The 22,852-nt window shown below is 38.0% G+C and overlaps 1 protein-coding gene across 1 annotated transcript in view; it reads left to right on the top strand.

The window, feature by feature from the left end:
- The window catches only part of LRCH3 (leucine rich repeats and calponin homology domain containing 3), a 55,786-nt gene that overhangs the window by 17,106 nt on the left and 15,828 nt on the right, over window positions 1–22,852 (top strand). The window contains exons 2-11 of the mRNA XM_062498832.1: window positions 7,294–7,438; window positions 8,511–8,637; window positions 9,176–9,281; window positions 9,460–9,596; window positions 10,562–10,671; window positions 14,781–14,874; window positions 15,726–15,846; window positions 18,262–18,410; window positions 19,726–19,802; window positions 22,504–22,599. Coding sequence (XP_062354816.1) covers window positions 7,294–7,438; window positions 8,511–8,637; window positions 9,176–9,281; window positions 9,460–9,596; window positions 10,562–10,671; window positions 14,781–14,874; window positions 15,726–15,846; window positions 18,262–18,410; window positions 19,726–19,802; window positions 22,504–22,599 — 1,162 coding nt within the window. The remainder of the gene's footprint in view (window positions 1–7,293; window positions 7,439–8,510; window positions 8,638–9,175; window positions 9,282–9,459; window positions 9,597–10,561; window positions 10,672–14,780; window positions 14,875–15,725; window positions 15,847–18,261; window positions 18,411–19,725; window positions 19,803–22,503; window positions 22,600–22,852) is intronic.

Raw genomic sequence — 22,852 nt, 5'->3', positions numbered from 1 at the left:
CAAGTTGTTACTCTCGTTGGAATGTTTATCCTCTAGCAGTACTCAGGCGGTTCTGCTCCAGCAAAACATCATGTTGTCCTTGGAAATGTGCTTTCTTGTCAGTGGTCACACAGCAGCTTACATTAAGGGCAGGACTGTAATACGTGTTTGTGTTTTGTCAGTGTTTTTTATGGTGGCACCTGTGAGGTTTTCCTTCATGTGTAAAAGAGAAAGCTAAACTACAGCAAATACGCATTAAAATCAAGTGGAGAGAAAAAAGGGAAGGAGAATGGGAGTTGGTGTTTAGAATCTTCTGTTTTCCTCTTTGATCCCAGGTATGATTGAGTTTTCTTACTCCATATAATTAAAGTTTTTACAAATGTTTGTATACAGATTTTTCTAGTCTTAAGAACAAATGGTGAATAATGCAGAGACTAGGCCAGGTAAGAGGGTTGTACTTGCCTTTTTTTTTTTTTTTCTTTATGTGATGTATTTTAACAGAAAAGAGTTGCTGAAAAACCCTAGCGTAGTTCAAGTAACTTGGAAGCCAGATTCTACAAATCTCCCTTGTGTGACTGTTCTTAAGATGCTTCTGAGCTAGAAAACAAAAAACCAGCCAGGTTTCATCTGGTAAATCTAGGTGTTGAAGGAAAGGGTGAAGGCTTTGGCCATAGTTCTCACTTCATTAAAATTGCTTCAAGCAAGGGATTTGTGGAAGTTCTTCAGAGAAGTGAGGGGTTTTCTCCTTTTTTAAAAGCATTGGCAAGAAGCTTTGTTATTTGTATTGAATGTTCCAAAACAAAAAGGTAGCCAGAGGAAATAGCATCTGTGAAACTTTGATTCACACATGTGAAACTTGACAAAGATTTGGCAACGATTTGAAGCAGGTTTTATAGAGGACAGTTAGGCAGCCTTGGTTAAAAGCTACAAACCTTGTCTTCAGTACTCAGAGAAATCCAGAGGACCCATTTCAGTGGGATGTGTAATCTTCTATTTGTGTTTCATGTCATGCAGTGAATTCTCAGGTTGGTGGAGCAAGTTTTGATGGTCACTTTGTATTCCAAATGTAATACCATCAAGTCCGCATTTGGAAGAAACCAGTGACCTTTGCCTTGTTTTCTGGAACTGCAGAAATCACAGCCAAGGCACATGGTGCCAAAAGCAGCAGGTCGGAGATTCTTGGTTACAAACTGTTAGTTCATGGAAATGGTTAAAGTGTAGTTTAGTGCTGCTGGTGCTGCTGCTAAGTAGGAATGTGATCATGCATATCAAGCATGGATCTGCTGAGAATGGAAATGTGATCAGTGTATCATGGATGGATCACGTCTGAACCTCATCCTCCTTCGTTAAATGCTGGAAATTGAAACTGGAAACTCCGTATTTCATTACAGGGCTACAGAAGTAATGCTGATGAAAACATTTTTCATTAAATCTGTTCTGTTGGTAATCTGGCTTGAGCAGTGGGGCTGTCCTTGGCAGTTTACCTGAGGAAAACACAGTGGGAACAAATGCATTTTGGTTCAGTAAATGTCACCTTACCCTTTGTGTAAACCTATTAAGTTATCTTGATGCCTGGGGAAATAATTAGGAAAAGTTCAGGTTTGGCAGGGCTGGCAGGTAGAAGGTAAGTCAGGAGATGACATTTTTGAGGTTTGTTTTAAATTAGGGTATGGCAGAAGCAGTAGTCTTGTATCACAGCAGGCAGGAAGAGGTAAAGTCACCCCTCCTGTGTCAGGAAATCCTCCAGGTATGAAATGAAGCTCGAAAGATGCCAGCATTTTCAGTGTTTAGAAAGAAAAACACTCCCAGTGTACAGGGGCCAACAGCATCAGAAGTATATCACAGAGGTATTCTCTTACAATGATTTCTGTTTTCCTTGTGCAAGAAAAGTCAGTACCATAATACCAGTAGCTCATCTGCTTGGGACTATGCTTTCATTATATTAATTTTCTCTTAGTAACTTTATGGTAATGTTTCCTAAAAGTCAGCAGAATCACAACATTGTTGCTCTTAGATTATCAAGTTCTGAAGTGTTTGAGAAGTGAAAAAAAAAGTTTCATAAAACCAGGATAAAGATGCATGCATTTATTTGGCTAATAGAATGAGTGACAGCCTAAAGGTGGAACTGAGGTTTGGATAACAATGTTCCTCAAATCCATTTGGAAATGTTGTTCTAATAGAGTTGATTCTAAATGTCAGAATTGAGCAATCAGATGGCATCAAGTTCCTCAAAAGATGGTTTTAGTGACATTATCTGAGAGGTGGCTGTACCTAAGCCATCACTTTCCAGGGAGCAGTAGTTGTAAATGAGCTGTTCTAGTGAGCTGCTTTCCATATCATCAAGACTACATCACTCAATTCAAGGATTTTCTTCAGTGTGATGGTGGTTTTGTTATCAGAGTGAAACTGTGGAGTTTGCTTCTGGTCTTTAAGTTGTGAATGTAGGAAAAAAATAAGGCTATTTACACAGTTCCAGATTCTGGTATTTCTTCTTAAACAGCTGTACCTTCTTCTCCTAAAGCAGTTCATGCTGCCTTTTGCCTTCTGTTGCTGTGTTGGCTGTCAGCCTCCTGGTCATTGATTGGCTTCTTTACTTATTCATAAGAAAATATATTTTCCTCTGTCATCTGCAAGATCATATGTCTTAGATTTGTCTGATGTGATGAGTGTGCTTTCCAGGTACAACACATGTCTCACAGTTTTTGGGAAAACAGAACATTTGCTTGCCATACAAATGAAGTCATCCTAGCTGAGGGCAGTCTGTAGCCACCAATGTCACCACTGGGATTCAGATCAATTCACAGATACCAGAGTTTGTTGCATCACTGCAGCAGGTTCATGGCTGACATCACACAGCTGTGAAGAGGTTGATCTGGAGCTGTATTACATCATGGGTGGGAGCCCACAGCTGACAGTGTCACAGTCTCTTACATCTGTGTGGCCAGTGGGTATTGTGGTGGTTGCTGATGTTCAGTTTTGAATAGACAGCCAAAATATGGGCTTTTGGTGGTTTGAATTAAAAAAAAACAAAAAAAAATTGTGTGGGGAACACGTGCAGATCTCTGGCGACAAAAGGCAGATTTTTATCAATAACATTTTGTATCAAAGCTCAGGTCTAGAACTGGCCTCCTTTGTTGTAGCTAATTAGAATGAGAGCAGAAGCCTTATTCCCATCTCAACAGGATTAGTGGACTGATCCCATCAGCATCTTGTGATGAATTGGAATTCAGCACCACCCAGCTGGTCTGACTGTCAGCAACAGTTGAGCTGCAGCTCCTGCTCTTTGCAGTGTATGTAGTGGGTACCCCATACCTTGCACAGTGCATCTTTATGCATCACTGATTGTCCTTTGGAGAGATTTAAGTTGAAAATGTGTGAACATGGCCCTGCTAATGTTTGGTGTTAGAGGAATGTCCTTCTTTGAGGAGGAAGAGTTTGCATTTACTGCCAAATCATGCAATTTGAAGCATAGTGTATCTCTAGTCACATTTAACAGTGGATTTGCTGGCTTTCTCCTCAGAATCCCAATTACGATGGAAAAGGTTGATGATCTGACTGCTCTGGGATTTCAGTTTGTATCTGTACTGTTGGCTTTTTTATCTTTCACAAAGAGCCTAGTTCCAAAGAATGCTTCCCCTTTGCCAAAATTCCACATGATCTTGCCTTCAAGGAAACACATCCATTTTTAGTAAACTAGGAGAGCGTTTTTTTGTTTGTTTTTTTTTTTTAAGATTTCTGGTAACAGTGATTTTAACCCATGAAATGTGGACACAAATGAGTTAATCCTAGTTCAAATTATAGTAGCTAGATTAATTAATATGATTATTCATAGTGAAACTAAATATTTGTGCTTTTTGGGGGGAATTAGTAATTTATTTTTTGCAGTTTAAGGTATGAGAAGCAGCAAAGATGTGCACCTACATGTTAAAGAAAATAACCTGCATCACATCAATTACTTCTTGCTTGTTAAAACACATGAACATTTAAGTAATACCTCACTAGAACATCTGTTTTTTTGTTTGAGAAGTAGAAATCTTTGCAGTAATTTTAGTTTACACAATAATTTGTACTGTAATACCTTTCTGTTTTCTGGTTGTTAAAGTTATTTCATGCATAGAGTAGCAGAGAATATGATCAAAACAAGTCTTAATTGGCAGGGTATTAATTGGGTATTTTAAATAAAATACCTTAGTTTTTTCCTTTACCTCACTTCCACTTTCTCTTTTGAAAAGACACCAGCTAGTGCTATGCTTCTGGGCAGCAAATCTGTGAATATAAAACCAGTTACTGGAATGCTTTTGGTATCTTCTGGTTTTGTTACAGCTATGCCCCTGCTTCAGGTGTTTGAGGAAGATAATGGGAGAAAGAATGGAATTGCTGAATTGTTTTGTGCAGTGACTGCTGTACTCTGCCCTATTTCTGGTCACATTTAAGGTCTACTTTTCTGGCATGGGAAAGGATTCCAGAGAAACTGAACAAAATAAAAATAAGTCACTGAATCTTAGGGATGCTGTATTCTGTATTTTGGGATATATAAATACTTATTGGAGGTTTGGGGGAGGCAAGGCAGGGATTGCAAATAACCAAAAGCAGTTCTTGAATTTGCACGTCCAGAATTCACGTTGTATTTGTCGTATGTTGCTTCTGTCTAATTCTCAACTCAGTTCTTAACTCTTGTTTTAGCTTAGTGTTCTTTGCCTGGTGCTTGCCTGTTTTTATGATCTTGGCTCCCATTTGGGCCCATGAAATCACAGACGCTGTTTATGAAACAGTATTCTCATGGCCTTCATGAGTAAAAATGCTCTAAATTTATTAACCAAACTTACAACTTGTTAGACCCATTTTGAGACTATACTGCAGCATCAAAATTCAGCTCTGATTTAATCTGTTTTCCACTGAATGTCTACTGCTACATAGGAATGCCAAGTTTTAATAATCACTGTAGATTGAGAGAAGTCTGGAAAAACCTATTCATCAGTGCTAACCAGCTTTGGGGTCCCTTTTCTATCACACTCTGAGATTGTTTGTTGCTTTAAAAAGTGTATTTTCATTTCTTCATACCTAGTGTTATTTTTGCAAGGAGTTATTTCTGTAGCAATACTAAATCATAGTTAAGAGTATGAGAAGTTCTTGACCTATTCATGCCTCATGGTGTGCACAATGTGTAAAAAATAGTTTTTAAATAGTTCTTTGGTAAGGTAAAGTGAAACAAAAAGTGAATGAGAATTCTCATATTTGTGGTTAAACCCTTTCCAAAACAGAGTAGAAAGGAACTTTTTGTCACTTTTCTGCCAGAAAATAGGGCTCGCTACTTGGAAGCCTGTTTCTCTGTTAAAATGGGTAGAATTCAAGCTGCCTTTGCCAGCACAGCTGTGTGAAGGAGGGATAAAGCTGTGAGCTGAATGATGCTCATGTGTTGTGAGAGAAGTGGTGGCATTCAGAAACTTTTATACCTTATACATTAAACAGTGTTGTAATAATTCTTTAAATAGGTGGTTAAACATCAAGTCAAAGTGGAAAATAAATATTTTTTCTAAATTACTCTTGTTTGTTTCTTGTTTTCTCTAAAATAATTTGCATTCTTCTCTCTTTCTTGCATGGTAATATACAATTGTATTGTGAAATCTCTTAGCAAGTTGAGTGGATGGCAGATAATTCCAGTGTGGTTAGCTGCACTTGGTAGAAATGTTTCAGGATACATGACTTAAGTTGGAACAGTATGATTGAAAACCTCTCTTCTCCTGTTACATTTTACAATGTTGGCACGCAGAGATCCCACTAAGAATGTCACAATTTTGGACACCACATTGTAGCACAGTACTAAAACTGCTTTAAATCTGCTGCAGGGAAGGGCCGGAGTGTGCTGTCGTTTTCACTAAATCATTAATTAGAATTAAACTATGGAAGTAAAGCAGAAAGAACCTTAGGACATACTAGAGCACTCTGGGAAATGGCTACTGCAAAATAAGTATCCGTTGCATAAATTCTTGGAAGTGTATGCTGTATTCTGCAGCACATATACAATTACTTTATTGACTCCTTTGTTACCTGTAGATTCTTAAGCAGGTTCTGATCAGTCCAATTAATTTGCTGCTTCCATTTAAGCTGGAGTTCAGTGAGTGCTTTAAAATGCCAACAATATTCTCTGCTGCCAAAATAGGGATTCTTCTGCCTGTACCAAGATTTTTCCCTGTTCCTGGCGTAGGGTTTGTGGGAGAGGTGATCAGAAAAAGGCTGTATTTCTGATCAGTTTCTCTCACACACCCTGGCAGTGCAAAGCACCTGGGACAAGCTGTAGAGGTAGGAAATTTCTGCTTTGTCTGTAGCAGGAAGCAGGATCCATCACAATGATCTTTACTTGCATTGATGCACTTATCTGATATTTTATCTGGATTAGCAAATGGTGAGATCAAGATCTTTATAGAGCCTGTCTTTAGCAATCTCTAAGTGCAGGTTTTTCTTGGAAGAAAAGGGGAGAAGAAAAAAGGAAAAATGTTTTATTTTTCACAATAAGTAGAAAAGTAGGGCAAAGATCTCAACCTGTTTCCTGTCAAAATAATAAAAACTATTCTAGATATGCAATTTAAACTTATTGCTGACTTCTATAATTTTGTAGTTTTGACTCCCGCTATTAGAGCTGTCAGAAACATTCATTTAAAGTGTTGTTTTTTCCAAATCAAGTTTGGATGAGTTGAAGCTGAGGTCATGTTTGAGCTTGATACCAGCTGGAAAGAAGCACTTGGTGTTTGTGTATGGGGGAGGGGGTAATTTTTAATTTATTTCTTCTTAAGATTTTTTGTTGGTGAACGGAAGGGGTTTCCTTATGTTCCCCCAGTAACTTTTTGTATTGATGGATTAGAAGTTTCCATGATTTTGATGCTTTCTTACCTGAGTGCACCCTTCTAAACTTTATATCCATCATAGCCCTGCTGTATTGAGCTTTTATCATACCTGGAGGTTGGGCAATTCTTCTGTCAGAACTCAGAGCTGTGTCTGTGAGGAAGTGAGGACTGTAGGTGTGTGTCTTTGGGAACTGCCCTTTGGCATTTATAAGCAGCAGCTTTCCTTGGCCTTTAAAGGAAAAAAAGAGCCCTTTGAAACTGCTTTGTTTATCACAGTGCAGCTTGTGAAGGAGAGTAATGCTTGTGGACTGGTAATTGGAACTGTCCAAGGAAAAATATTGATTCTCCAAGTATAAACGTTTGGTAGGTATTTTTGGTTAAACTTCTTTAACCAAAACAACTTTGCCAAGCAAGAAACTTAGTGAAGTTCTAAGGCAGCTTTACTGAGTCTTTCTTTTTTCCCTCCCTTCAGACTTGTCGCGGAACAGACTGTCAGAGCTCCCAGCAGAAGCCTGTCACTTTGTCTCCCTCGAGACTCTTAATCTGTACCAGAACTGCATTCGATATATCCCAGAGGCTGTTTTGAACCTACAGTCTTTAACATTTCTAAATATCAGGTAACAGTTGTCTTACAAATTTTGCTTTAGCGTGAGTAGTCTAGGTTTATACGTTTTGGTGCATCCATAAGTAATGCTGACTTGTTATGTTGAATGTCATTGCATCAAAGCAACCTGAACCAGCCTTAACCATTAGTTGGATCAGTAAGCATGAGGATTAAGCAGCAGCTTGTGGAGGAGGACTATGAAGATGAAAGCTAATTCCAGCTTGAAGGAATAAATAAATGTCAGTAGTTTCCATGTGAAATATCAGACTGCAGACTGAAAAGAGGTGGTAGAGCTTTTGCATAGCTTTTGCAAAGCAGCTCTCAGCAGCTGGATAAGGCTTATGCAATATCCCCTTACCTTCACTGTACTGGTGGCTTTGGAAGATCTTTCTCAAGCATTAAGACTTCTCTGCCAGCATTACAAGCAAATTGCTGCAACTTGGCCTCTTGATGAAATCCAAATGTGTGCAGCATCTTTCATTTGTAGAGGCTCTTTTAGTAGATGTGGAAAGTTTCTCTTAAGAAACTGGCAAAGTCTCAGGCTCTTTCTCTCTGGTGTTTTAAGCATGCTAAATTGGCAAGTGTATCTCTTTTTTCTATTTGTGTGAAAATTTTATGTACAGGATATGAATGAGATACAGATTTCCTAATGCTGTATCTCTAGTAGGTGCAGAGCCATTATTATCCTTACTTAATCAGAAGTACACTTTAAATATTCAGTGTCTCATGAATTTCTCTTTGGCATTTCATGTGTGCTGCCCTGCAGTGCTACCCATGAGGAAAGCTTTTGCATTCAGCCCAAACATATACCTTTGTGACCATGGCCATTTATCAGAGGCACAAAAGCATCACATCCCTCCCCACTGAGTTCAAAAGCATCTGATCAGCCTTGATACTTGATATTCAGAGTTTGTTCACACATAACTAGATAAAATAATGAAGGAAAGCCTCATGGAGTTCCTTCTGTAGTAATTGAATAAAAACTGATTTGATCATCTAAATGGAGTGTGCTTTTTTTATGTCTTTGATTGCATGAGAGTTTCCTGTTAGACTTCTGATTATTTTGTTTTCTTTCTGTCCAAAAGTCGAAACCAGCTTTCAACATTGCCAGTACACCTCTGTAATCTACCACTAAAAGTTTTGATAGCAAGTAATAATAAGCTGGTTTCAATACCTGAAGAAATTGGACGGCTCAGACAGCTGACAGAGCTTGTGAGTATACACTTGATTTCCAACTATTGCTGTTCTGCTCTTGGCCTAAGCAAGATCTCTGTCTGCCACAGTGTCTCTAACTGTGATTGGTTTTGTATAGAGATGCTAGAAAAGAGTTTTAAATACTCTGAGATTTTAGAATAATTTTATGTGAGGGAAAGATGCACTGGAGAGCAAGTGATCATGTCAGTTTAAATGTCTTCTCTGTTCTAGAAAGGAAGGCCTGCTGGATTTAGATAGAGTTCTTGCTATGTTTGTTTCTGGCAGAAAGCTTTTATGTAGCAAGTTGTGCTGTCTAAAGTACTATGGAGTAACTTGAAATAAATTTCTACATCTGAATGCTTCATCTTTCAAAGCTTTTATTTCCCCTTGTGTTTAAAATGAGAACAATGCTTCATGTCAGCAGTGAGATTGAATGAGAATACGGATCTGAGGTGTAATATAAATAGCTGTCTTTTTCTTTCAGTCCCTAAGTAGAGCTGCATATTTGAGTTAACAGAGACTTACACAGTGGTAACTCATTCTTTGCTCTTTGTAGGATGTGAGCTGTAATGAAATACAGACAATACCTCCACAGATTGGCAATTTGGAATCCTTGCGAGACCTAAATGTCAGAAGAAATAATTTGGTGCGTTTACCTGAAGGTGAGAAAACAGCTGTCTGCTCTAACAGCAGAAACTTCAAACACCTCTCTGTTTTCAGTCTCTTTTTCTTCCCATGAGAGCTGGAAGCAGCTTAATTGTTTTGTGAAACACATATTTTTATACTTTTGCTTTTTCTCCACCTTTTTAATCTTCTGAATTCTTTGTTTTCTATCTCCAGAGCTTGCTGAGTTGCCTTTGATCCGGTTAGATTTCTCCTGCAATAAAATAACAACAATACCAGTTTGTTATAGGAACCTCAGACATCTTCAGACCATCATGTTAGAAAACAACCCTCTCCAGTCCCCCCCTGCACAGGTAAATGCTGCTAGAAAATCAGATGACTAGTTCATCTAACAAGGGCAGAATTAAATTATGAACTTAAATTAAATTATAAGGATTATATTACATATTTGTTATTCAAGAACAAGAGAACTTTAAATACATTCTGTTGTCTAAAAGTGTTAAGTATGTAGCCCAGCTTGAAAAATCCCTTTTCTTCTCTTCACTGTATTAATGGTCTCTGCTGTGGAATATGCCAAAAAGTTTCACTAATGTTGGCTTGAATATTTCTGCTTTCAGCATAGGAGAGAGGAAGCTCTGTTAGGCAAGACTGATTTTCTGTCACTCAAATGTCAAAATTTTGACTGATGTCTCAGTGCTGCAGTTTGCTGGTCCACTTTGCAGCTGAGTACTCAAATTGGCCTTTGAGTTAAAAGTTACAATATTGTTAATGACTAATTTGATTTTCAGTGTGGGTACCCAAGTCCCTGAGTATTACAGGTTCTACTGTGAGCTGCTGCATCAGAGTCAAGAGGGGCACTTGCTGAAACTTGTAGTTTGAGTGGGGTTTTGCTTTCCTTGGGAAAGCAGAGGCAGCTGTTACTGCCTTCATTGACTATAAATTTGAGCTGGCTTTGGCAGTCTGCCACTGCCATTCAAATCTGGGCATGGGTAGGATGCATCTGTTCCAATGCCAAGGGTATAAATTCTAGTACTTGTATATGCTCGTGTCTTGTTTGCATGATGAAATTTCAGCATCCAGCTGACAAAAGTTGCCTGCAGACCAGATGTAGTTGGAGGACAGCTTCCATTTGTCTATCGTGATGCTCCACTATAGCTGTTCCTCTAAAAATGCAGTGAGACTAGAATAAAAGATATGTTGATTTATGTAAATGTGCTCATTTATTATTATTCTCAATGGCATCTTGAATGTCTGTAGTGTACTTTGAAAATGTATTGTCAAATTATACTTACTTTAGTTTCTTTTAAATTTTTTAAAGATATGTATAAAAGGAAAAATTCATATATTTAAATACCTGAACATAGAAGCATGCAAGATAGCTCCAGACTTGCCTGATTATGATAGGAGACCCATGGGATTCGGATCATGGTAAGTTTTGAACAAGCCACATTTCCAGTTTTAATGGCATTCAGGAAAATTTTGTTACTCCACCTTGAGTTTATTTAAAAAAACAGATCTAGGATTGTTCTTTGGCAAGTGCATTGAGGTGGCTTTGAATAGTATTGTTTATGGTATTTCATGATGCATTCTAGTAAGGTACCAGTGTATAAGAAGTGAGAAGTGGTTCAGAAGGTGATCTGGGCAGTGTCATGTGAAAGGCAGTGTCAGAGCTGACATGCAGTAAAAAGAGAGTAATAATAAACAATACAGGAGGTATGCTCTTGTGTTGTTAACATGTATGTTCAATTTACAAGATCTTAATATTTTTCACAGACTTACTGAATCGTATCCAAGCTGTGATTTTTAACCTTTTGTACAGAATTTTATAACGGCTGTGCTCAAACCACAGGTGTAAATGCTGATCTCCACCCCATTAGTAAACTGTTATTTTTGGCAAGCTTTCACTTGGCTCTGCTGCTGGCATTGTAACACAAATATTGGAACAGTCAGCGGTATCAGCTGCTAAATTAAGATGTCTAGCAAAAAGCAGGAGTTAAGATTTATTTCTGTTATGTGATACAGAAGAAAGGGAGTCAGTGAAGTACGAAACTGAATATATATAAAAATTACTTCAGTCGTCTTGGAAGGTAGTAATAAGGTGTGGAGGAGTTAGTTGCTGAAGGATGTACTGCTGCCTTAGCAGCAATAAAACACAAATCAGGGGGCTTCACAATAAATCATTGAGTCAGATTTGTAAAGAAGAATTTGCATGAGGGACTGACAGAGTGGTTCCTCATGAGCACTGAATGTCATAAATTACTGTTCTAGGTGAGGTCAGCATATGAGCATGTCCAGGGTTAATCAGTTTCCAGTAGGAGCTGTTGAAGATGGTTTCTGAATAATACTGAGGATGCTGTCCTTTTTCTGGAAAGAAAAGGCTCTCAATGAGAAAATGTCATGATCTGTTTAGCTCTAAGTTTGTTTAAGAGAAATTCAAAATTGAGTGGGCTGTGTGCTTACTGATTTATTGTTGTCTGTATTTGCATATTGCTCTGGAAATTTTCATAAATTGCTTTTGTGAAATGAGAAGAAGAGTTAATGTATTTTATTCATAGCTTGGAATTGTAGATGTTAAAATAAGGGCTGAACTAGTTGAGGATGCTTTCTCTAGAATTTTTACTAGACTCAGGAGTATGAAATGAGCTTCAACTGGCTTTGATTTAGCTTTATTTCTATACCCAAGAGGAGACAAGAGATGGTGATAGAATTATTTGTTGTTACTGTGCTGTTTAGGGCATTCAGTGTTGCAGGTGATTCCTTCCATCTTCACATACCTGTGGAGGAACTGTCCGTGGAGCAGAGCACATACTAGAAGAAAATGGTAGAATGACCCAGTGAAAGAGGGAATCCCCAGTTATAGTTTTATGTAATTTGGGATGAAAGTAATGAAATCTTTCAGCTGTGATACAGTTAATATTTCCAGGCAAGGCACAAGAGCTTTGTGTGTATCTTCAAAGGTGACCAATGGAAATAAGGTATCAGTCAGTCCACCTAGACTTCGTTGCTGGTTTATCTGATCAGCTTGGTGTAATACCATGCAGGTTGAGAGCCTGAGTGGTAGAGACTCTTAAAAGTTTAAGGAACTTTGTGTCATGCTGTCAGTTCACTCTTGATCAAACATTTTTAATAGCAAGGCTGTTGATACTGCAAATAAAACAAGATACTCTGAAACATCATGGCAGGAATTGTGGCTTGGAGATTCTAGCACAGCTAGGTGATTGTTTTAGCCTTGTCGAATTATATCAAACTGTTTAACCAGAGTGAAACCCTGTATGTTTCAGTCCTTTTCTAAACATAAGCTGTGTGAATTTTATCTCCCAGCAAGTTTTGTTCAGCTGCAACAAGCCAGTCTCATTTGCAACAGTGAAACTCAGAGCAGCTCAGGTTGGTGGTGGAGGGAATGAGATTGAGAGGAGGCAGAACTGTTGAAGCTGTGCAGCAGTTGTTGGCAGACTGACATAGTCTGGAGCTAGGAGGTTTAAAATACTAAGTACTCACGGGTGAAGCAGTGTAGCGAATATTCTGGGACTTGGGCAACTGTTCTTGCTTGCAGGAGGTAAAGATGCAGGTTTTGGTGTGACTTGGAAATGGCACCGGGTATTGTCTTTCATTGTTTGTCTTAGCAGGCATTTGGCTTCTCATCCTTCAATTTCAAGTCTTACACAGCTTCCTATAAGCTATAGTTGCCCCAAAATGCTCTGATCTGCCCAAATGCCTAATGGTTGTTCCTTGTGGCTTCTTGGTCAGGGAGGAATGAAAATCTTAAGTCCCATGATTTTAGGATGGCTGCTGTATGATTATAAATGTGTAAAGTGTGTAGCATTGGAGAGGTGGGTTTAGTTGTAAGAGTTGGGAAGACAGAAAGTAGCTTTCTTGTTAAAAAAGAGAAGTCCTTGCCACAGTGCTTACATATTTTTGAGCTTCCAGATAACTTTAGTGTTAGATGTAAAGCTTTTCAAATTGTCCAATTGAAAAGGGAGTCTAAAAGAAAATTTGTCTCAAAACACTTCCTCATTTTTGAGCTCCTTAATTTGCAGTAATTGTTCAGTTTACAATAGGGTGCTCAGGAGATGGTGAAAATATTAATTCATTTAAAATGGAATTATACTGCAGATAGGTATGTCTTTGACCCATGTTTTAATAATATATGAAAGTTCTACAAACTGTTAAGTATGGTTCTATTGTCACTTATTCAAATTAGTAGCTCTTTAACTACATTGGGTGACTTCGTGGTCTTTTTTTTTTTTCTTCCCACCCAGGAGAAGGGAGTTGCTTTTTTTCTTTCAGATAGTTTATTATGCAAATGATCTTTCTGTTCAAATGCAGGGCCGTATAAGTGGAACTCCTCTGAGTTAATTGAAACTCCATGGAGGTGCAGGAGTTGTCCTAGTCTACATCTGCATAGAAACAGATGTATAGCTTAATGTTTTTCATCTGTAGCCTCCATCCTTCCTGGTACTTCTTGGTTATTTCATGTCTATCTGAAAACTAAAATAGGCCTTGATAATAGTCTGTCAGCCTTGTATGAAAATAATAATGATAATGATAATAATAATAATAATAATTGAAAATACTTTCCTGAAAGTGGAATTTCAGAGGGAGCAGCAACTTGAGAGCAATGCCAGTGAGAAAATGACCTGCAATTTAGTTATGATGGAGTGAAGCAATTAGCTTCCTGAAATTCATTCTTCCTTGTGCATTATGTAGTAATTACTGCTGCAGTTCTCCCTGGGGCATTGAGTGCCAATAGGACAGTTGAGCCATTGTGAAATGCCATCTGCAATGGATCAGACAAGCCCCGTTGTGTCTTTCACTGTGGCTATCTGCAGCAGTTGCCAGAGTTGACATCTGTAATAGCTATACTGCTGAATTACATAGTTTCTAAGCCCAGAAATTTAAAGAACTGTATGGCTGTTAGGTTATGTGTATTGTAACACTGGGCACGTGTCTAATGCCTTTGTCTAGACATGCCATTGACAAAGCTCTGTAAATGAAAACTGTACTTCTACAGTTATTATATTACAATGTATCTGAAATACTGTTCAGCTTACTGCAGTTTCTTATGTAATTATGACACAGAAGACATTTATGTAATACATGCTGCATACTTTTGAGTAGAAGTAGTATATTCTGTATTTTTAGTGATTTTGTACATATTTGTGCTTACTTACGTAAAGGTTTGACAAGAGTTTTTCAACCAAAACATATGAGTAGTAGAAAATGAAAGCTTGACTTAGTATACAGAGAAGAGACCACTTTGCAATTTGCTCTGTCATAATTTCTCTTTGGGAAACATTTGAAGAGTAGATCTCTCTTTTGAATCAGCTTAGCTCTGAAGGCCAGGCAGAGACAGGTGACAGCTGACTGACAAGGATGGTGAGCTGTCAGCACATGCCTCCTGCCCTGTGAGGTGTTCAGACATGCTGAGCTTGTGAACACACTGCAAGTGTGCTTGGTGGCTTATTCTGCTTTCGTTCAGTAATAGCTGAGAAAATTTGTGGTGTTTGTATCATAGTAACTAAAACTGTGTTTGACAGCCACGAGGAACTCTATTCCAGTCGTCCGTATGGAGCACTCGATTCTGGCTTCAACAGTGTGGACAGCGGAGACAAAAGATGGTCAGGGAATGAAGTAAGTGTTACAGCTTTATTTTGTTGAGCGCAGTATTGTACAGGAAAGAGAACTATATGTGTGCATCTGGAAGCACATGCCATAGGTAGCATGCATGTGCTGCTGTGCAGGTTGTCTTGAGCCAATATTGCTTGTTTAATTGGAGAAAAAAACAAGGTTAATTTTATACAGGACAGACCCCAAGTTGGAAGTATTAACAGAAATGTATATAACAGTGCATGACAGGTTAATTTACTAGAGCATAAAAAATGAGAAAAATAGCGTTCCTCATTTTTAAAACTCTGTAACAGTATCATATTGCAATGCTAAGTCAACTGTAATTATTCATGAAAAGTTGTTTCAATAAAATAAATCTGAACATGAAAATTCAGCTTTGGAAATCAGCTGGAAATTTTTTCTTCTTTCTTTGTTTAAAATGTTAAAAACTGTTCTGTATTTAGAAGCAGGAAAATAGGATCTCTTAGCAAAAAGATTGTCAATTATTAATGCCAGGAAGAAGTTACCTTTTCCTCTTGGGGCAACTAGAAAATAGCCAAGAACTAAAGTGTTGCAGTGAGCTATACTCCATACTTGCACTCCTAGCTTGATTTTAGAGAAGGTGCTAGGATTTTCCATCCTGGGATGTTTTCAGTCAAGTGCAGATACTGCAATCAAAACTGTAGGCAGCTGGTTTCTAAAGAATGCTCAACTATATGTTTGGGGTTTTTTTGTCTTTTGCTTTAAAGTAGTGTTTTGTGGTTGTAAAACAGGGCAGTTGAAATACAAATCAAGGACAGATCAAGAAGTAGTAGATTACACAATTATGTTTCTGAAGAGAAATGTTTCCAGACTTCACCGTTTGTTTTCCAAAGCCAACAGATGAGTTCTCAGATCTCCCATTACGTGTGGCAGAGATCACTAAAGAGCAGAGACTGAGGAGAGAAAATCAGTACCAAGAAAACAGAGGGAGTGCAGTTGTAACTAATGGTGGAGGTAAGTAGTGACCTTTGGCTAACATTATTTATTGTCATCATTATTAGAGTTCCAGAATGTTTCCTATAGCTAGTAGCTTGTTTAAAGAGGGAAATAAACAGAATGGCTTTGTGTAATTTCACCTAGACCTATGTTGTTTTAAGGATGTTAAAGGCAAAATCAGATAGTGGCAGAATTGTTTTTTTCTTAAAACTGTCAGCTTTGTCCTGTGTTAAAGTCTCCAAATGCTTCAAATGGTATTTTGGAATATTGAATTTCAGTGCATGGAGTTTTGCTGTTTGAGCTTCTGGGGAAAGTAAGTGTCAGTGCTCTGTGCTGACTGCTGTCAGAACAGGATGAGCAGTTTTGTCCGGGAATTTTATATTTCCTACTAGTACAACTGTCTCATTCCACTTTTGGATTTTAGTGCAAACTTTAGTATCATCCAGAAGGGGCTGGTGTTGGTGAGTGGCAGTGCTTTGTTGCACTTTCTCAGTTGGTGTCCTGCAGTCTTACAGAATCACCTTCATAGTTGATCAGGAGGTAATCGTGCTTTACGTATTTCTTGATCTCCACAGTCCTCCTTCATTTTAACTTCCAGTGGTCTGCTGCTCCCACTGTCTCCTTTCATTTATATGCTTTAATTTAAACGATCTTTCAGGTTTATTTTTTCAGTCATTCCTTCTTGTCTGTTGTTCTGCACTACTTATTATTAGATCTCATCTGCATATACTTCTATTGATTCTTCTTTCTCAGCTGCTCCCTGTTTTTCATTTTCCATGATGCTTGCAGTTCATTTTTTCTGTCACTCTTCCCAGATACATCTAATCTCCTGTGCCTAGTTCCCACTTCTCTCTTCCCTGCTTCTCCCCATCTTTACCTTCTGCCATCTTCTTTTCTTGGTCTTAGTCTTTCTGTGCCACAATTTTGTTTTCTCTGCCACCTTCTAGAAATACCTTAAACTTTATAATTGACTCACACTCTTTCAAACATTAATGGGGAAACATTCAGTTCAAACAGTTAAATTCTGGCAGTTAGAAGAAATGAAGACATGGTGTCATGGGGCGCTATGGGCAGCCTTAATAACAGGTAGTGCTGCCAGCTCTGCCTCCAGTACTGACTTTATTTTGTTCTTTAGCTTTTGTACACTAGGGGTTTCAAAATGCCTCACAGACTTTTAAGTTGGAGCATGATCAGTTCATGATTAGGTGTATTTGAAAGGGGCACAAACCATAGCATGTGGCTGTCAGAGATCCAGATGCTTTGCAGTTTTGTGTTCCTTGCAGAGATACTAATATCTGTCACCTTTTCTGTATTTTTATTTTTGTTATCATCATCATTATTTAATAAGCAAACCTGGAAAGAAGGGAAGCTTAGGCTCTTTGGGGTTTTTTAAGATTTGAAACTGAGATGGAGATTAAATGAAGCCGCAGTATACAGGAATGTAGTTTTGGATGGTTGTAGCAGAGGGGGTGGCTTTGGCAGTAACAGTTGCTAGATTGTGTGGTGAGCAAAGAGAAGTCTGTTTTAGAGGAGCAGGAAAGAGGCGGGGGAGTAAAGAAGACTGTCTGCAAGAGTCTGGAGCAAGTTTGGGGAGAGTTTTAAGAGAAAGAAGGCTCTAGTGCTCTGAAAGGGAACTTATGCTTTCCCCTGCATCCCCAGTGCAGTATTTTTCACCAGGGGCGTTTGCCTAATGTCATGACTCTCAGAATCCCTGGGGAGAATGTGGAAAAGCAGTGACAAGTGAAAAAATTGCCCTACATAATATCTCCCACACAAAGGAAAATCAATACCAGCCAAACTGTGCTGTTTCTTGCTCTCATTTCAGTGGTTCCTAACTTATTTTTTTCATTCTTCTTTTAAAATAAAATTGCAGATGCCTTATGTTGTTTTAGAAGGATTTTGTTGTTTTCTGTAGTGTTGTTCATTATTTCCACGTGTATTTCTTGTATTTATTGTATTTGCATCCAGATAACTTAGACGTGGTGCTCTCTTATTTCACTGTAGTAGTAATACTGGATCTGTCATATCCATTCTGATTTTTCTGACAGAGAACCAAGAGAAATTATTCCAAAATATACACAGGTCATTGTACAGTCTTGATATTAGCTGAAAGATTTTGATTTTGTTTTGAAAAGGAAATCATAGTATTTACTTTTTCAAGTCACTGCAGAAGCATCTGCAGTCAGCGGTATGGAACTACCTGCTTGATACTTGTTCTTCATTGCTTTTTAAAAGGCACAAATTTTATAATTCTTTCAAAATTTGTTTATGTAATGTTAGTGGGCCTGGCAAAATCCAAGAGCTTTCAGGATGAGCTTTCCCAGATGGCTGAAAAAGCAGGGCCTTGGTTCCTCCTTGCTGCATTGTTGGGTTTTTTTCCCCCTCTTGTGGCTTATCTAATTGTGGGTATTTTCTCTGTATATGTTTGTCAAGTGGAACATGATCTGGATCAGATCGACTACATTGACAGCTGTGCCACAGAGGAGGAGGAGGAAGAGGTGAGGCAGCCCAAATGCCTGGACTCAGACAGCCTCAGCTCCCAGTTCATGGCATACATTGACCAGCGACGGATCTCCAATGAGGTGCTGCTCCTACTTCAGTTCATTCACACACCCCAGCAAAGCCCTTGTGAAAACCCTTCCCTCTTAAGTCATTTGGATGTTACACTTCTGGAGAGAGTCCTTAGAAACTCAGCCTATAGAATTAGATTTTTAGCCACATCATGTTTCCTTCTGTGTTCTGTCAGTCTTAATTAATACCTCTGTACAGTTAGGCAGTTCAGTGGCTCACTGTACAGAATGAAAAAATCTTTGTGGCTGCTCTGATTAAACAGTAACTGTGGTGCTGTGATTCAGATGTGTTCTTTCAAAGTTCTCTTTGTTTTGAAGCATAAAGATAGTTGCTATTTGAAGAAAGGGTAAAAAAGAGAAGTGGATCTTTAGCTTTTATGTACAAACTTGGTCCCCGTCTTGTCAACTTTATATTATTGTGTTTAAAATCAGTGACACAGATATGAGAGATGCATTCATTTTGCAAAGCTCACAAATTCAATATCCAATCACAGAAGCTGATGCACAGATGCAAGAGCAAAACTCAGAAAAGTCAACTGAAGACAAAGCAACCCAAGGACTCCTTGCTGTAGATAAGGAAAAGGCATTGCTCAGCATCACAACAGCTGTTCCTTGGGGTCTGTCTAGTCATAAAAATTAAACTGCTTTTAGCTGAAGGAGCAGTTTCTCTAAAAAGACACTCCAAAATACTCTATTGCTTAGGAAGGCTGACTGCAATAGAGCAGCAGGCATGAGTGAAAATTGGCAAGTTAATCTTGAAAAGTTTCTGTTTTCCTACAGTAATGGGTGTCAGTGAAAGTTTTTAAATATGTCTCTGTTCCCAATAGGATAAATTATTTCCTTGCTCAAATTAAACCTAAAGTGTTCTTGTTAATCCTGTTTTTTGCTTTCTTAGTCCTTCTGGGACCTGTCTTTAGAATGTCATGAAAGACCATCAAGTGCTTTATTCCGTATTTCTGAGAATCCAGTTGTCACTGCTGTACACTTGTAGAGTTGAACTCCAAAAAATGTATTTACATTTCAATACAAATTTTATACCTACATTAACTTCTCTCCATGATTCTTAATACCAAAGGTTTTAAACTTCTGAAGTTACCAGCAGGCATATTTAATCTTGAAACTATTATTTATTTAAATTGGAGAAAAAAAAATAAGAGTGAGCTTGCTTGATTGGTAATGAACATCCCTGTCTTGTGTTTTCTGCTTCTTTGTCAGGTATTTTAAATACCCATAGTTACAGATGTAGCTCTACAAAGAAATTGCTTGGCATTAATATACAGTGTTCTGAATAAATTGCCAGCTTAATCTTTTGTGGTTTTTTGCTTAGAGCTCACCAGTAAAGCCTGTATCTGTCAGAGAATTTCAGAGAACAGAGGATACAAGACGACACTTACATCAAAACAGGTAAGAATTACTGTGCTAATAATAATTTAACAATTTTGTGATGAGTGCAGAGCATGTATTTACTGAATGTGTTTAGAAAATGGCATTGTTTACTGTTGCTTCACCAGAAATGTGTATGATAATTTTTTTGATAAGTTATTGCTCCAGATTAACAATTGGAATTCTAATAATGGCAGTGAGTGAAAAGCATAACTGTTCTATGCCAATGCTCAACTTAAAATCGGTTAAAGAAATCTGCATAATTAAAGTGCATATTTTAAAACTTATTAATATCTGCTTTTTGTGATTTAATTTGTGCTTCGATTAAATAATTGATTTAAGCTGTATTACATAGAGGACAAAAGGGATGAAGGTGTTTGCAGGAGGGATAGAGATACTGTGGAGTATCTTATGTGCCATGGGGAAACATTCTTGGTTGACTCCTGCTGGTTTTGGTATTGTGGGAAGATTAATTTTAAAAACTGCCTTTCTGGGCCATAATCATGAGCTTACATCAGCAGAAGGGATAGAATGGGTATCAATTCAGAAAACAAGTTGCTTATTTTGAAGAAGTATGCCAGTGCTCTTTAATGATTACTGGGCTTATTGGAGAGAATGCTTAACTGTAAAATAAAGGTCAGAATTGGACAGAGTATCAGTGAGGGATGGTTAGATTTCTGAAAAGAATTTTGTATGTCTAGTTAAAAGAAAAGAAGATAAGCAAATAAAAGATAAAAAAACAAGCAAAATGTTGCAAGTGGAAATTGATAGAACTTTTATTATGCTACTGAAGCATTTCAGTATTCTGTGGAGTTTCAAGTGAATTTACAAGGACTCCCCAGAAAACCAGCCCAGTCGTACTTGGAATGTTTGGGGTCGCAGGGGAGTGCTGGAAAAGACAACTGCTAGTCCTAAGTATGTCATTACTTATACTGTCAGTAGAAACCCATTTTTAATGGATTCTAAAATGGTATTGAAAGAGCAAATGAGACCACAATTAGTCTATAAATTTTTCCAGAGTTTTGGCAACATTTTAATGGATATTCTGAAATGTGCTGAAAATGTACAGATTCAGTAGCTGTATTGATACAAGGGAGGATAACTATTTCAGCATATGTCAGCATTCCTTATCCTGTCCACAAGTCAGGTGTAAAGTGACATAGCAGTTCTCTTGTATTCTCCCCCAAAAAAGCAAGTGCTTTCGGTTTGAAAATTTGGATTTTTGCTTGTTTGTTTACTTATTTTTTATTTGAACATTTGTGGTTAACATGGAGATAATTAGACTTTGCAAACACTGGTTTCCATGATAAATCTGAAGGAAATAGGAGAAGGCTGGTTGGCTGGGGAGAGCTGCTGTTTACATAGACAGATGTTAATGATAAAGGACGTAGTTCAGTAAGGTATCCATTTATTTCAAAATTTAACTTAAGGATAGCAGCAGATCTTCATGCAGAAGTAGTTAATCATCTGAATGAATTGTAGCTTACTATGCTGGAGCAGAATGAAATTATTAAGGCACTAAAACCAGATGATGTTGTTATTGCCTTCAAAATTGTGTAAGAACAGCCATATGACAATGAGTAATTTTTTGTATTCTAAGCTTGTATTAGTCAAATATTTTATTTTGTGACAACCACAAGCTGTAATGTGCTTCCACAGTAATTCTGTGTAAATGCCCTGGCAGGCTGCCTCTTCTTTTATTTTTTTTTTTTTTTGCTTTAGCATGCTGGAGCCATTAAAACTTTGAAAGTTGGATGTAACACAGACTTCATCTCAAGAGTACTTATATTAGTTGATTCAATTAAATAAATACAGTTTATGCCTCTGGACAGACTGTGGTGCATGCCTGATGCAACAAATCTGTGTGTACTCTGCTCTGAACACACTCCTTGGCACTGAGCTGAACCCAGTCCTGTCTGTTCAAAACAGCTCCAAGTAATGGATTTGTCATGTGCTTCAGTGCTAATTTAAGTAACAGAAGAGACCTGTAACATATGGGTCTTCCATGTCTCATCTCCATGAGGAAAAGGCCCTAAGTGTGCACACAGCCAGCTGGACTGACATTTTTTGGAAATGCATGGTTAAGTGTGTGTGTGTTCCATGGCTGCCCCAGGAGTGGAGGTCACAGAGTTTAGGCTGTCAAGAGTAAGCTCCTTGACCGTCAACTTTGTTTCTAGGCAGCAACATGTCAGGGTACATGCTGTAGGCTGTGGACCTTGGGAATTGTTTCAGTGCTAACAGCTGTCTTCTGGCAAAGAATTGACTGCAAAATTTCTCTCTTACTGCTGATATGACGGATAAGAGCCAGATGGGTTCTTGTTTACCTTGTGATTTTGAGGGCTTGTGTCACTGGCAGTCACCTGATTGGTGAGGTGTGCTGAAAATTCCAAAGAATCCTGTTTAAAAATAATTCTGCTCTTTCAGAGCAGAATAAGGCTTGCAATAACCCAAACATTGTCTTAAGAGAGAATCCATCTTCATGTATTTTGAAATAATTGTTAATTCAGCAAGTTATGTTTAATTACGAATTGCAATAGTTGTGATCTAACTTGGTATCACAATGTGATTTCTTTAGTCCAAATTTCACTTTTATGATTATCTGAAGCTAATTGTTTGGGCATTTCTCTCACAAAAACAGTTGTAATCTAGAGTAGAATTAATCTGACAGTAGTCTATACGCATCAGTGGCCAAATCCCCTTCCACCTGGTGTCTTACCTGCAGGGATACAGATGAATTACGAAGACCTGAAACTCTAAATTTGATGCAGGACAGAGAGCAACACCAAGTACTAAGGAGTTATGTGGACAGGACAGAGAGGTAGGGAAAAAGAGATTTGAGTGTTTCTGCTGATTAATTTTATTATTTTCCCCTCCCTCAAATAACCATACTATGCAGTTGTTCCTCTAAATGAGGATCATGGGAAGAATTCCTGATTTGGTTACTCTTAGCGAATGTGTATAAAGTGCTGAGTATCTCAGTGTAGTAGGCCAAATGTACAATCCCACTGGTACATCTTGTGCTGTAAAAATGTTATTACAATTCAGGAGAAGAAATAGAAATTACTTCACAA

This window comes from Cinclus cinclus, chromosome 10, assembly GCF_963662255.1.
Source record: "Cinclus cinclus chromosome 10, bCinCin1.1, whole genome shotgun sequence".
Lineage (NCBI taxonomy): Eukaryota > Metazoa > Chordata > Aves > Passeriformes > Cinclidae > Cinclus > Cinclus cinclus.
The sequence above is the reverse complement of the archived record's forward strand: the minus strand, read 5'-3'. Positions and strand labels throughout refer to the sequence as shown.